The sequence below is a fragment of the Aplidium turbinatum genome, chromosome 16 (genome assembly GCF_918807975.1).
Source record: "Aplidium turbinatum chromosome 16, kaAplTurb1.1, whole genome shotgun sequence".
Lineage (NCBI taxonomy): Eukaryota > Metazoa > Chordata > Ascidiacea > Aplousobranchia > Polyclinidae > Aplidium > Aplidium turbinatum.
Genome location: NC_137487.1, coordinates 13,122,788 through 13,137,458, shown reverse-complemented (window position 1 = coordinate 13,137,458; position 14,671 = coordinate 13,122,788). Strand labels below are relative to the sequence as shown.

General features: G+C 41.3%; 1 protein-coding gene across 1 annotated transcript; it reads right to left on the bottom strand.

Annotated features, from left to right (window-relative positions):
* Nucleotides 1-289: 289 nt before the first annotated feature.
* LOC145785227 (uncharacterized) lies at nucleotides 290-5,839 on the bottom strand. The gene has a single exon (XM_082596912.1). The coding sequence runs from the start codon at nucleotides 5,837-5,839 to the stop codon at nucleotides 290-292; it is 5,550 nt and encodes a 1,849-aa protein (XP_082453038.1).
* Between the last annotated feature and the right edge of the window lie 8,832 nt (nucleotides 5,840-14,671).

Genomic DNA, 14,671 nt, shown 5'->3' with positions numbered 1-14,671 from the left:
AAAAAACACAAAAAAAATAGAAGGCAAGCAAGTTCAAAAGTTCTGATTCAGACAAATGTTCTGTTGATTCCGTCGCTCGTCGAAGGAAGTCTGAATCATAAGAGTACACACAAATAATACAGTAATTATAAACAAATATCCTGTGCATTCCGTCGTCGAAAGGTCGAGACTATGAAGGTTTACACGAAAGGCATGATTTTCAAATAAATGTCCTTTTCATTCCGTTGTTGTCGAAAGGTCTAACACAGGAGTGCCGACACAAAATGCATGATTTCAACAAATGTCCTGATCAATCCGATGCCTCCAATAGGCAAAGTTTGCGGATGTCCCTATTGCATGACGATGCCGCGGTCTTTACTCGTACTGTTCGAACATGACCATCTGACCCGGGAAATACCTCCTCTACTCGGGCTTTGGGCCACATACCCCTTTTCAAGCACTCGTCTTTCACAAGTACAATGTCCCCAACCTGCAAGTTGCGCTTGGGTTGCAACCACTTTTGCCGAACTTGAAGAGTAGGCAAATAGTCTTTCAGCCACCTACTCCAAAACTGGTCAGCTAACCAATTTGCCAGACGCCACGAACGACGGTAGCCGTCTGCTTCGATAAATACATCGGTAGGTAGAGATGCAGCCAATCGTCCGGTCAACAACGAGCTTGGAGTCAAAGCTTCCAGGTCGTCAGGATCAGAAGTAACTGAGGTCAAAGGACGATTATTGATGATGCGCTCGACCTCGGTCATGAATGTGATGAGGCTCTCGTCATCTAGTGAACGTTCTTCAGTCAGCGAGAGCATAATCTTGCGGACGGTACGAATCATACGCTCCCAGACACCTCCTTGGTGACTAGCACCTGGCGGATTAAAACTCCACTGCGTACCGTGTTGACTGAACTTCTTGTGGATGATGCTGTTATTCCATCGTTGTATTCCTTCTTTTAGTTCTCTGGCCGCACCGACAAAGTTTGTACCGTTATCGGACACGATCTTCTCTGGTGTTCCTCGACGGTTGGTGAATCGTTGATATGCCAGCAGGAATGAATGGGTGGAAAGGGAGTGTGAAATCTCTATGTGAATGGCACGGGTGGCCATGCACGAAAAAATGCAACCATAACGTTTTACCCCGCTACGACCTAACTTAACCATAATTGGACCCATGTAGTCGACACCCACACATGCAAATGCCGGCTTCCCTGGAGTAACACGAAACTCGGGCAATGGCGCCATAATCTGCTCACCAGCAACAACGTTTCGAAGACGACACTTTCTACAAGCGTGCAAAACACGTCGAACTACAGAGTGACCACGAACAATCCAAAATAACTCTCTACTGGCAGCAAGTGTGTGTAGGGCACCCATGTGACCCTCACGTTGGTGGTAAAACTCAATAATTAAATTCGTAACATGGTGCTTACTAGGCAAAATAACAGGGTGTTTAACATCCTGAGAGACAGGGGACTTGTGCAATCTGCCACCAACTCTAAGCACACCATGAACCACCACAGGGGACAGCCTTTTAACAGAGGAAGTTTTCAACACAGTTTGGGATCCACCCACACCAAACTCATTACAATTCTGGAGCGAACTCATCTCCAAAGGAAATGCTTCTTTTTGCACTGCCTTCACAATCTCAATTGTGGCAGTTTCTAACTCAGATACCGATAAGTCGCCCTTGAGATTTACAGATGCACCTGATTGATTGGGAAGCTCAGTCTTTGACCTCAGGTATCGCCGAAACCGCAATATCCAAGCAACTGCCCTCTTTAGACGAACAAACGAAGAGAAATAGTTTAACAAGCGATTGAGAGGGGACCCTTCAATAGGTTCCTCAGTTTCAGTTGCATTCACTCGGTACATGTTTTTGATCTCAGGGTCATCTTCAGGTAAAGGAACCAAGGTTTCAGGACCGGCTGGCCAAAACTCGTCACTGAGTTGCAAGAAGTCTGGTCCTTTAAACCACAGGTCAGCTTTGGAAAGCTTGTCTGGGCCAAGACCACGTGACGCAATATCTGCTGGGTTTTCTTTGGTTCTAACGTGATGCCACTGTGATGGTTCTGACCCAGCATGAATTGCTGCAACCCTGTTTGCCACAAAAACTTGAAACCTTCTAGCAGTGTTCCTAATGTACTGTAGTACAGATGTGGAGTCAGTCCAAAAGAAAGTCCTATCAATCTTCAAATCAAGCTCATTTTTCACTGAGCGAACCAAATTGACACCAATCACCGCAGCTGACAGCTCTAACCTCGGAACAGTCATGGGCTTCACTGGAGTCACTCGTGACTTCCCCATGACAAAGGCACAATGCACATTCCCACTCTTGTCCACCATCCTCAAGTACACAACTGCGCCATAACCTATATTACTTGCATCACAGAAACAATGCAATTCTGTCACAATAGGTTTGAACTGTGCTGGACGAAAACACCGACTTACTTTCAAGTCTTGCAGTGCTGGCAAACATCTTACCCACTCTTGCCAAGCTACGGCTTTAATTTCAGGTATTGGATCATCCCAACCCAGGCCACTGATGCATAAATCCTGCATGATACGTTTTGCAGGCAACAAGAATGGCTGCACAAATCCCAAAGGATCGTAGACCTGGCTGACCATTGATAAAATGCCACGGCGTGTCACTGGCTTTTGTTGCACATTGATCTTCACTCCAAAATTGTCATGAAGTGTGTTCCACTGCACTCCTAAGGTACGCTCAACAGGACCCTCGTCTAGATGTAGATCTAAAGAAGGTTTCACCACACACTCATCAGGCAAAGACTCCACCACTTCTTCCGAGTTACTAATGAATTTAGTAAGCACAAAACCACTTTGCTGCAGTAAGTCTTTAATTTCCAGGACGACTCTTTTAGCATCCTCAGATGTCTCAAAGGATTTGAGGAAGTCATCAACATAAAAATTACCTTTTATGGCATCCACTGCCTCTTGGCTGGCCCCTAACTCATTGTCTTCTGCCACCTTTCTGAGTGCAAAGCCACAGCAACTAGGGGAGGATGTTGCACCAAATAGATGTACCAACATTTGGTAGTCTTGAGGAGGTAAAGAAAGATCATTATTAGGCCACCACAAAAAACGCAAGCTGTCACAGTCATCTGGCTTCACCCTCACCTGATGGAACATACTTTTAATATCTGCAACTACTACAACTGGCTGCTGCCTGAACCGAAGGAGAACTCCAACCAAATTGCTAGTCAAGTCTGGGCCTTGAAGCAGATTTTCATTCAGGGAAGTTCCTTTGAACTTTGCGGCACAGTCAAAAACCACTCTAAATTTCCCTCCAGTGGAATGGTGGGGTATGTACCAAGTTTTGGATGAGGGAGAAAGTAAATCATTTGGTACTGGACGGGCATGACCATTTTCTACATATTCCCGGATCTTTTCCTTGTAAAGCTCAAACAAGTCATTGTCCTTTAAAAACCTGTGTCTCAGCTGGTTCAGTCTTTTCTCAGCAAGCGATCTATTGTATGGAAGATTTACATGGCCATTCTTCCAGGGCAAGGCAATTTCATAGTGTCCATCAACCTTTAACACCGAATCCTCCATTATGGCTAGAGCTTCTTTGTCTTCAACTGATGGCGCTACTTCGACTACACCAGCATCTTTAAAATCTGTGTTATACATTTGCTCCATTTGTTGATGGAGCAAGACATTTTCACTCCTAACAAAGTTTAGGTGCACCATAGATTCTGGATTTTCAACGCCAGTGGGACCAACTAATGCCCAACCTAATCCTGACCGACATGCTACTGGCTCATTACTTCTGCCTTGACGGAACTCTGTAGCAATGTGCGCTGCCTGGACATCTGCACCAATTAAGATATCAATTTTCCTTTGGTCCAACATAGGAAAGTCCAGACCATGAAGATGGGCATGACGCTCTACAATGTCGTTGGAGGGGATGCTGCTTTCCAAGTCTGGCAAGCTTGGTACTGCTAACACATCAGCTAAAGGGATGACCTTTTGTTCTCTAATGCCCCTTGCTGACAGTTTGAGCTTGAATCCTTCTTGTTGGGTTGTCCCATTTACAGTTGAAAGGGAATACCCAACTCTCTTGCCGCTGCTTCCAAGCTTCTTCATCAAACTCATGGTGCACAAAGTGGAGTTTGAACCTTCGTCCAGAAATGCATACGTGTTCACACATTTCTGAGAGTCAGATCCCCACACAGCCACTGGGACTACCTTAAGTCTCACCTCACCATGTCTAGAGTGTTGCAAAGTGGTGGTACTACACACTTTCTTCTCTGGTGCTGCATTGGACACAACACCGGCCCCATGAGGACTCTTGGCATTCGAGCTTGGGCTATGATTCCTACGTCCATCCTGGCTAGACTGATGTAGCAAGGTGTGGTGCTTCTGTCCACAAATTTGGCATGTCCTGGACGAAGGGCACCTTCTGACAAAATGGTTTCCAAGACAATTAAGGCAATGCTTGCTGGACCAAATTAGCTTCCACCTATCAGGTCCAGACTTGTCTTTGAAGGTTTGGCAATTCCAGACTTGATGTGCACCTTTGCAAGCCAAACACCTCGTAGAATCTCTGACTTCCTTCGGTTGACCAGCCTCTGCATTCTGCGCTACGACAGTTTGATTCAAGAATGTTGAAACTCTACGTGGTTGTCTAGCAGTGGGTGCGACAGTACTTGATGCCTTTTCTTTTCTTCTTCCAACGAGCTGTCCAAGGAAACTTCTATCTGCCTGGGCCTTCCTCTGAACAAACTGAGAGAGCTGGGAAAAGGTCACAGCTTGTCCTCTTTCCAATTGATGGCTGACAGAAGATACAAACTTGTCTTGCATATAGATAGGGAGTCGGCCAAATATGGAGCCAATGACTTGTTGTGTGTCTAGACCTGAATTGGGAAAGTCACTGCAAGCAATCTCACAGCTACGCATGTCTCTAGCTAACTTAACAATACTCTCTGCATCATTAGGTTTGATGGAAGCTCCCTCAGTTAACTTTCTAGTATAGGCACTTACAATGCTGTGCATTTGACCATAAGAGCTTTCCAAAATTCGCCTTGCTTCCAGGTAGCCCAAATCTGGAGAAGAGCTGAGGATGCAGTCTGCAATGCTTTCTCTTGCTTCACCAACACAGGAAGAAATTAACTTGTCTAGTTTTGTCGCTGCATCAATAACTCCCCGAATGGTGTATGCTTCAAAATGCCGGATGAAACGCCGATAGTCTTCTGGGGCACCATCAAACGGTTCCATGCTGGATTGGTTCCGATTTATGGAAGTAGTCATAGTGTACAATGCGTCAACAAGTCCATTGATGTCAGGTTCACGAGGTCTTCTGTCTTGAGAAATGGATGTCCAATTTTCATCTTGAGTTGATCTAATTCCAACAGAAGGAATTGAATTGAAAGCAGGCGGGCTTAAGCGAACAGGTTCCACTGGAAAATGTTCCATAGTATAGCCGGAGGGAGTCAAACGGCCAGGCCTACGTTCCTCTACTCTGGTCCTATTTAGTGACGGCTCTGAAGGGCCTACTTTATCGTATGTTACATAATGACTGCCTGTCTCACCCTGTTCACTATTTTGAAAATGATCACTGGACTGAGAAGGGGGCGGTGGCCGAGGAGGGTACATTTCCGACCTGTACTGAAGGCGATAACCAGCAGACCTCTCCTCTTCTTTTTGCTTCTTGTAGTCATTTGCAGCCTCCCTAGCTACACGAATTGCCCTCTCACGTATGTTTTGTTTGACAGCCACTCCAGGTTGCACAACTTGTCCAATAGTGGCTGGTGCTACAGAAGACTGGCGGAAGGTTTGGGCATTACTCGACGAGCTTGGCATTTTAGGACTAGTTTGCCCAGAAAGGCGGGCGTCCATTTTATCTTTGCGCTTCTGTACTTCATCCCATCGCTGGCGAGCATCTTCCAATTCCTTTTACTTTAAAATACAATGATTGATTTGTGGAAGGGAGGCTATGAGAGTTCTCACGCTGAGTTTCACGAAGCATTGGAAGCAACATTTTCATTATTTTTTGTAGTCTAGTAATACTAATAGCGCTTGCTGTTTGATGTTAATTTGCATTGTGACATCATCTTGACACATTATTATGCAATTTGCAGCGTCAGGGTTTATCGTGAAGCTTAAGAGAAACCTCTCAGAAAAGAGACAAACGAAAGGCTAAAGAGTGGTTGAAGTCAGTTATGAACGTTCCCTAACCGTTAATCAAAGCTTGTCAGTATAAAATATGATTTTTAATTTTTACTTTAAAATACAATGGTTGATTTGTGGAAGGGAGGCAATGAGAGTTCTCATGCTGAGTTTCACGAAGCATTGGAAGCAACATTTTCATTATTTTTTGTAGCCTAGTAAAAGCGCTTGCTATTTGATGTTAATTTGCATTGTGACATCATCTTGACACATTATTTTGCAATTTGCGGCGTCAGGGTTTATCGTGAAGCTTAAGAGAAACCCCTCAGAAAAGAAACAAACAAAAGGTCAAAGAGTGGTAGTAAGAGTAGCCTAATTGTAATCAAAGAGTTAGAAAGGAAAACGCCGCAGAGAGTTGTTGCACCAAAATTTGATGTGGCACAGGCGCAAATTTCACGGATATGGAAGGCACGGGAAAAGCTCTTGAACAACCATCGTAACAACAACATCGACAAAACTCACCTTAAGCAAGTAGAAGTTGTGTTTTATTTCCAGCAAACACAACTTCTTCTGTCCATCTTTCAGACCAACGTATCATCAAGAATTTCTAACCTCATTATCGATGGAGTAGCCTATGTTGCAAAAACTTCCGGTCACCATCGATGCTAATAAAAACGCTGCAGCCACCAACATAGCACGCGCAATCTGTTTGTTTTTTTTTCGCTGAGACTTTCGGTCATTTGTCCGAAATGACTTGTAAAAATTCGGTCATTTTTTATTTATTTCGGTCATTTTTTCTAATGAAAATATTTCCTTTCAAGTAGCTGATACAAACCAAAATTTGCACTTTCTGACTCGCTACAACATTAAGTTTCGCTGAGAAACGTTGTCGTGTTTTACCTGAGAAAAGTTGGAACAGACAAACGTTTCTTCAACGTTCATCAGCGAAACTTAACCTTGCAACACTTGGCCGAATTGACTATATATTTGTTTGCACATTTTGACCGAATTGGCTAGGCTATATTTTTTTCGGACATTTTTCTAAAAAATCGGTCAATGACCGAAAAAAAAAACAGCGCACAATTAGTGTTTTTGACGCTATAAATCGTATGTGCGCGGAAAATCCAATGTCTCATAGAGACTTGCCATTAACTTACATTTACAATGTTGTATGTGAAAGCAGGGATATCTAGAGAAGGGGATATGAAGGCTTTTAATACGTCTGACAATAGAAGGGCTTCTGTTTATTGTAAATAATCTCTGTTTACCGTAAACTGACAATCGGCACTGTTAGTAGTTTAATAACTCTTGTTATGATAACCTGCATTGCGCTATCAGTATCAAGCCTGGATACTCACTGCACGCTCATGGTTACTTGTTAATTCAACTACCTGTTTATTTGTTTTAAATCTGGCCTACTGCAAAGACTTTGTTAAAAAAAGCAGCTAACTTGTAACTTTTCAACTGTCTTTCCAAACAAGTATTCTTTAAATATGCTCTATGTAACATTTACTAACTGTCATCTGTAGCTGACTGTACCAGTTGCACAACAAAACTTTCTGCAATTGTGAAAAGAACTGCATGTTTTACGCACTACAAACTACCGCCCTGGTAGTGTCATAAGAATAAGGCAATCGCTGTGAGCCTTCGCATCCCCTTCTTTAGATATCCCTGTGTGAAAGTACCAATAAAACTTTAATCCGAATGCTCTAGTCTAGACGCTGCGTAGCCGCATCAGCAGTTTACAGAACACATTGTGACTGACAGTCATTACTAGGGCCATTTTGTTATGACCTAAAAATTGAAAAATATGACTTTAGTTTTAGATATTCTGTCAAAAATTTTATTTTAATGGATTATTTTTAGAGCATCAAATTTATGCTAATCTCCGTAGTTAATGATTCGTATGTAAGTTTTTACATGTATTTTAAACAATAACACACTCGAACAACTAACAAAAACTTCTGTTTCGCTTGAAAATCACTACAAACATTCAAATGTCTAATGCATGTAGCCTACCTACCAAACCAGCTACTTAGTAATTAAGATCTCATCACTGGCTGACCTAGTGACCTACCGCAAGTGTTTATAATATTCAGAGACTGGATTGTGTGTTGCAAAATAATGTGTCAAGATGATGTCACAATGCAAATTAACATCAAACAGCAAGCGCTATTACTAGACTATGCTAGACTACAAAAAATAATGAAAATGTTGCTTCCAATGCTTCGTGAAACTCAGCGTGAGAACTCTCATTGCCTCCCTTCCATAAATCAACCTTTGTATTTTAAAGTAAAAATTAAAAGTCATATTTTATACTGACAAGCTTTGATAACGGTTAGAGAACGTTCATAACTGACTTCAACCACTCTTTGGCCATTCGTTTGTCTCTTTTCTGAGAGGTTTCTCTTAAGCTTCACGATTAACCCTGACGCTGCAAATCGCAAAATAATGTGTCAAGATGATGTCGCAATGCAAATTAACATCAAACAGCAAGCGCTATTACTAGACTACAAAAAATAATGAAAATGTTGCTTCCAATGCTTTGTGAAACTCAGCGTGAGAACTCTCATTGCTTCCCTTCCACAAATCAACCATTGTATTTTGAAGTAAAAATTAAAAGTCATATTTTATACTGACAAGCTTTGATAACGGTTAGGGAACGTTCATAACTGACTTCAACCACTCTTTGGCCATTCGTTTGTCTCTTTCCTGAGAGGTTTCTCTTAAGCTTCACGATGAACCCTGACGCCGCAAATTGCAAAATAATGTGACAAGATGATGTCACAATGCAAAGCGCTATTACACAAAAAATAATGAAAATGTTGCTTCTAATGCTTCGTGAAACTCAGCGTGAGAACTCTCATGGCTTCCCTTCTACAAATCAACCATTGTATTTTAAAGTAAAAATTAAGAGTCATATTTTTTCCGAACGGCTAAACTTTCGATTCCGTCGCCCACTTTGGCCGTCGCCCACTTGGCTCGTCGCCCACTTGGTCCGTCACCCACTTGGCTTGTCGCCCACTTGACTCGTCGCCCACTTGACTCGTCGCCCACCTGGTCCGTCGCCCACTTGTCTCGTCGCCCACCTGGTCTCGCCCAAGTGGGTATCGCCTACTTTGTCTCGCCCAGTTGTCGTGTACCGGCTACCACTACTGACGTACATCATGCATTCCTGGCTGATCACCTCTTTATAGTCTCTTATACCACTTTTGGTGCAGGGCTACATAGGAAGCTTTCTAACTTGTAATGTGTTATCTTCCTTCACATGCATAATAGCACACAGCCGTGCATGACACAACCACTATTGTTACTAAAATAACCATTTAGTGCAGCGTTTCTTAAAGTGGGCGAAAAAATCAAAGGGGGCGATCGGGGGGCGAAAACACTCAAAGGGGGCGAATTTATCAAACCACCAATAACAGTCCAACGTGCTAATCAGTTCTATGCACTATGGCTATGGTACTATAGGCCTAAACTATAAAGTTAAGGACATAGAGTAACAACATCTCACAATCTTACAAAAGTTTACTTTATCACTTGAAACTATTGAAATCTAATAAATTCATTGCAAAATTATCTATTATTGTAGCGTCACACTGCTCTTAGCACAATATGAAGTTGAAAGTTAAAAGGTCTCAATGCTCTTTCATATTCCCAGATGTTGCAATATTGTTTAGGCAATAAGCACGTGTTACACAGTTTACAATAGGGTTGCCAGATTGTGCGCTTTTACTGAGTCAAAAGTGAAATTCAGAAATGATCGATACGATTTATCTTGGTGCCAGGTTGCTGGCAAATATGAGCTTCTCTGGAAAGAAGCTAGAATGTGGATTTTGTCCTTTCCTACTTCATGGTTGAAAAGGAGTTTTCGGCTGTGACATTGATGCTTTCAAAGCAAAGAAATCGCTTGTTAGTTCATAAACGAGGTGATCTTCGACTCTATCTTACGAAGATGTCGCCGAACATTTCAAAACTTTGTAAAAGTCGCCAAGCTCATCCATCGTTGATTAAATTCCCAAAACTAAATTTATCTATCACTCTATTATTATAAACAGACATAACTCAGCAACAACACTACACTTAACATTATAAAAACAAAAAGCGAACGTTTTCGGCTAGTCATATAGCCCTTTTCAAGCCTATAAGAAGCCCTTTTCATAGCCTATATAGGCTACATGACTAGCCGAAAACGTTCACTTTTTGTTTTTATAATGTTAAATGTAGTGTTGTTGCTGAGTTATGTCTGTTTATGGTTTAAAAGAATTACCTCTCTACTCAAATTGTACGGTACTCTATTATTATATCAATGTTTATTTTTCTTGAAAGAATTAGGGGGGCGAAATTTTATTGCAATAACGAAAAGGGGGCGATGGATTAAAAAAGTTTGAGAAACACTGATTTAGTGCATAGCAAAGTACTAACTAAATGATGTAGGGAGTAAGCTTAATAATGACTATAAAGTCTACCATTATTTGTCAACTTAATGTAGACCTAGTAGGGCTCCTACCTTGTAACCCATGCATGTTTATTGTTTATCTCCCTAATATTAACATTTTCAACACATATTGCAGTAAACATGCAACAAACAAAACTAATGATCAGACTTTAGAAAAAGTATGATCTCGAACCTCAATCATGCTAGGCTACGGTACTGTCTGGTACGTGTAAAAGGTAAAGGTGGGTCCCATACTTGATCCAAGCATCTGGGAACGAGAAGATAAGGTTCTCATTAGTCTAAGCCTTCGGCATTAACAAAAGTCTCAGGTAACTGGCCAGTTCCCTTCTCTCGGCCACCTTACTTCAGCAACTATGCCCACCCATTGAATTTATTACACCCTGGTAGCTCTCGGTAAGCGGTGTTTTTCAACAACCAGCTTAAGCCGGGAGTCGAACCAGGATTGCATGATTGGAAAGCGATCGCCTAAGTAGCCGCTGCGCCATCCCACCGCATGTGGTGTGTAGTCTGACAATACAAAGAGCTCGACAGCTATGCTCTCTTGGACCACATCAATATGGGCTTTTGCCTGAGGATGGGTTTATGTCCGTTTTTTCTTCATTCTATTTCTATGATGACTGCTCCTCCACATAAATATTGGAACCGGCGAATTCATTCAACAACACTTGCTATTGGGCTGTTGTTTACTTGTTTAACACTGCATATGTGTAACCTGTTTGTGGTTCTACTTGTTTTTGTGATATATTTTTTGCTGTTTTTTTGGGGGGGGGGATAGTGTGGCATGCTAGCTAGCCACAGACAGACATATGCACATATACCTAGGCTACTACATAAACTATTATTTAGGCATGTTTTCACCCGTTCAAGGTTTTGCCACATTTTCCCGTTTATTGACGTGCTGGTATTTCAACTATTGTAGCTAGTAGCTTAGTATCTTTTTTTTTATCTGTTCCTGGTGCGTTAATGACAAAAATTAAAATGACAGGAGTAGGCCTACTATTAGATGAAAAACTAAATTGGAAGGAACATGTAAATAATTTACGTAAAAAGCTAGCAAAGGTTTGTGGTATTGCATACAGGCTTCGATACTGTGCTCCATTAACTGTTATATTAAAAATTGTGTACTTTGCTCTTTTTTAATCTAAGGTTCAATATTCAATTTTAAACTCGGGGAGGTCTAACCAATAGGTAGGGATGGGCAAAATAGAAGAATAAGCTATTCTAGAATTATTCTAGAATAATTTTTCGAATTTAGAATTTCGAATACCTATTCTAGAATAATTTATTTTAATTTCAGAAAATGTCAAAAAGCTTTGTTTTTATTCTGGCTTTATTAAAGACACATAGTGGAAAAGTGGCAACGAAACGAAAAAACAGCAGTAACTGCCTAGGAGAGCAAGTCTTTGTTGCAGTGAAGAATGTTTAACGCTTTTAATTGCTCGCCAGTCGGCCGCAATTGCAGTTTTGATGCTGTTAATCCAGCACTCGAGAAGGATCTTTCTGAGGATGCAGGAGTGACTTAATACTTCCTCGCAAGATCAAACAACAGCGGGAACTTTTCTTTATTTTTGTTCTACCATTCAATGGCATCGCTGTTTGGCACTTTTGCCTTAAGGTACGATCGTTTTTTTTCGGCAGCTAAATGTTGTTCGTTGTCATCGTTCCTTGATGCTGAAGTATTTGTCGCTTCAACACTGGAGTTCAATAGATCATCCATTTCATTGGATTGCTGCATTGTTGCGGAACTTATGACACTAGTTGTAGAGGTAGCCTCACCCAGAGTTGAATTGTGTTCCATGTTTAATAGCCTACGATGCAAATCCACAGCACAACGGTCTTCCGACGTCTACAAACCGCACTGGTAAAGAGAGCTGACTAGCCGTTTTTGCTAGAGCGAATAGCTATCGCTGAGCCGAACGTACCTGATCAGCAAAAAATCGATAAAAAATTTTGGTAGTCGGAAAAGCAGATATTTTCATTTCGGTTTGGAAAATTCGATTCGAAATGTCATTTCAATTCGAATAATTAGATATTCGTATTGCAACTATTCGAAATTCTATATTGCCCATCCCTACCAATAGGGTGGCGTGAAAAAAAGTTTTTCTGTCATATTAATGAAGAGGGCTGTTAAAAGGGTGTCATAAAGTCTAATATTGACTTTCAACTTATTTTTTGTTGTGGCACCCAAAATTGAGCATGCCACCCAGCCCCATGGGTCATGCAAAGGTCAAAATCCATGAAAACAGCGTATATAACTTTTTTTATAATGCTCCTAGAAAGCTGGGGGTAGGCTTAAAAGTTGCAGAACAGCTATGTTCCTATATGCTCTAAAACAACATTTTGTTCTAAATGCATCTATTGGGCAGATACAGTATTCCGAAAAAATGGATTTTTTTCCATTTTTGGGGGCAAATTTAGATGAAATTGCATTTATTTGATGCTTAAATACATTTTTTTTACTACACTTTGTTCAATTATTTTGGGTGTTATTATGGAGTCTACATATTTGGACAGATGGGAACCTTGGCTATTTTAATTGAATGGTTATGGTTGGTTACCTAGTTTATTTGTAGGTAGGCTAGGGTGGCCAAAAAAAATGGAAATTTTTTATTTTTGTTTGCACACCCTCTCATTTGAGGAGGATTCATGAAAAAATGACACTGTGAAAATTTGAAGTGAATCCGACAAGAGGAAGTGCTCTCCCACCGACCTCAAAGTTTGCTTTCTTTGGCATAATTCGTCAAAATTCCTTGAATATGTGACGTAATTCTTTTTTGACTTATTTACATTGCAGTTGCAGCATTTTTGTGTAAACCATTGTTTTACTCTGAATTTATGATATATACAATAAGTGTTTCCACATGCAGAAAAACAGAAATAATACACAAAATAGATCACATTAACAAGCGTTTGGTATGAAATAAAATGCACTAAACTTTAGCTAAAACCGCATAAAAGTACGTTCACCAGTCACGATCGCAACACTTCATGTGACAACACATTGCCCAGAAATTGCAAGAGAAATGTTTGTAAAGAGTCAAGCCATTGGTTGACTTTATTGCACTTGTTGGAAGCAGCTTTCTGTGGTGCTTGACCACTTGATAGAGGAGCTGGCGCTGTTGTTCATTTTTTGTATGGACTTCATTGAAGTCAGTAGCTAATTTGACTGCCCGCTCTGCACAATCATTGACGGCTTTGAGATGACGCCAAACTTTGCATGCTTCTTTATAATCATCACGATCACGCCATGTGTCAACAGAAGCAGTGACTCGAAAAGGTTAAGTGAACGCTATGTTACAAACTGTGCCAAAGAGAGACGTTAAAACTTGACAATTTTGTTTGGGGCAACACGACGAACATCTTCGGGAAATGGGTCTTTCTTAAGAGCATTAACGATTGCCTTCTTTTCATCATCTGTGTTATTATCACTGAATAAAGGCAGTGCAGCAAGATCCTCACTGATGTACCACAAGCGCAACCTCAACTTTTTTTTGCCACTTGAGAAATTGCATTGTCAACCTCTTTCTAATCCTCTGTGAGCTGTAACATTGCTAGGTCATTTGTAGGGGCAGATATTGATGAAGGTGCTGCAAACCAAAAAGTGGCATAGATGGTAGTAGTTAATATTACTTCATCTGCAATTGTACTGCATGCAAGTGGCAGTGTAATCTTATTGACCTTCATCTCGTAGTAGACGGCGAAGAACCACACCCCATACAGGCAGCTGACATGGCCCTCAAGAGAGTCAACAAATGGACACCCACTCTCTAGTGTTGACTCCCTTGAGGGGCTATGTCAGCTGCCTGTATGGGGTGTGGTTCTACGAGATGAAGATCAATAAGGTTACACTGCCACTTGCTTGCAGTACAGTTCTTGTGAGTGAAAGCTAATATCGCTACCACTGCAAAGACTCACGTTGTTACCAAACTAAAACGCATCCGTCAAGAGCATATAAGAGAATCAAAGCACAAAGGGAGGCGAAATTCAGCTTCCCAGCTGACCTCAGAAGCTGACTTCACCCAGAGCTTAAGTGCATTATTTGATATTGCACATGCTAACTGGGAATGCCGCATAACAATACCAGAAGATTGCCAGTTTTTGAT

Bases quoted from the DNA above. Each gene is read 5' to 3' on its own strand.
- LOC145785227 (XM_082596912.1), bottom strand. From the start codon at position 5,839: ATGGACGCCCGCCTTTCTGGGCAAACTAGTCCTAAAATGCCAAGCTCG.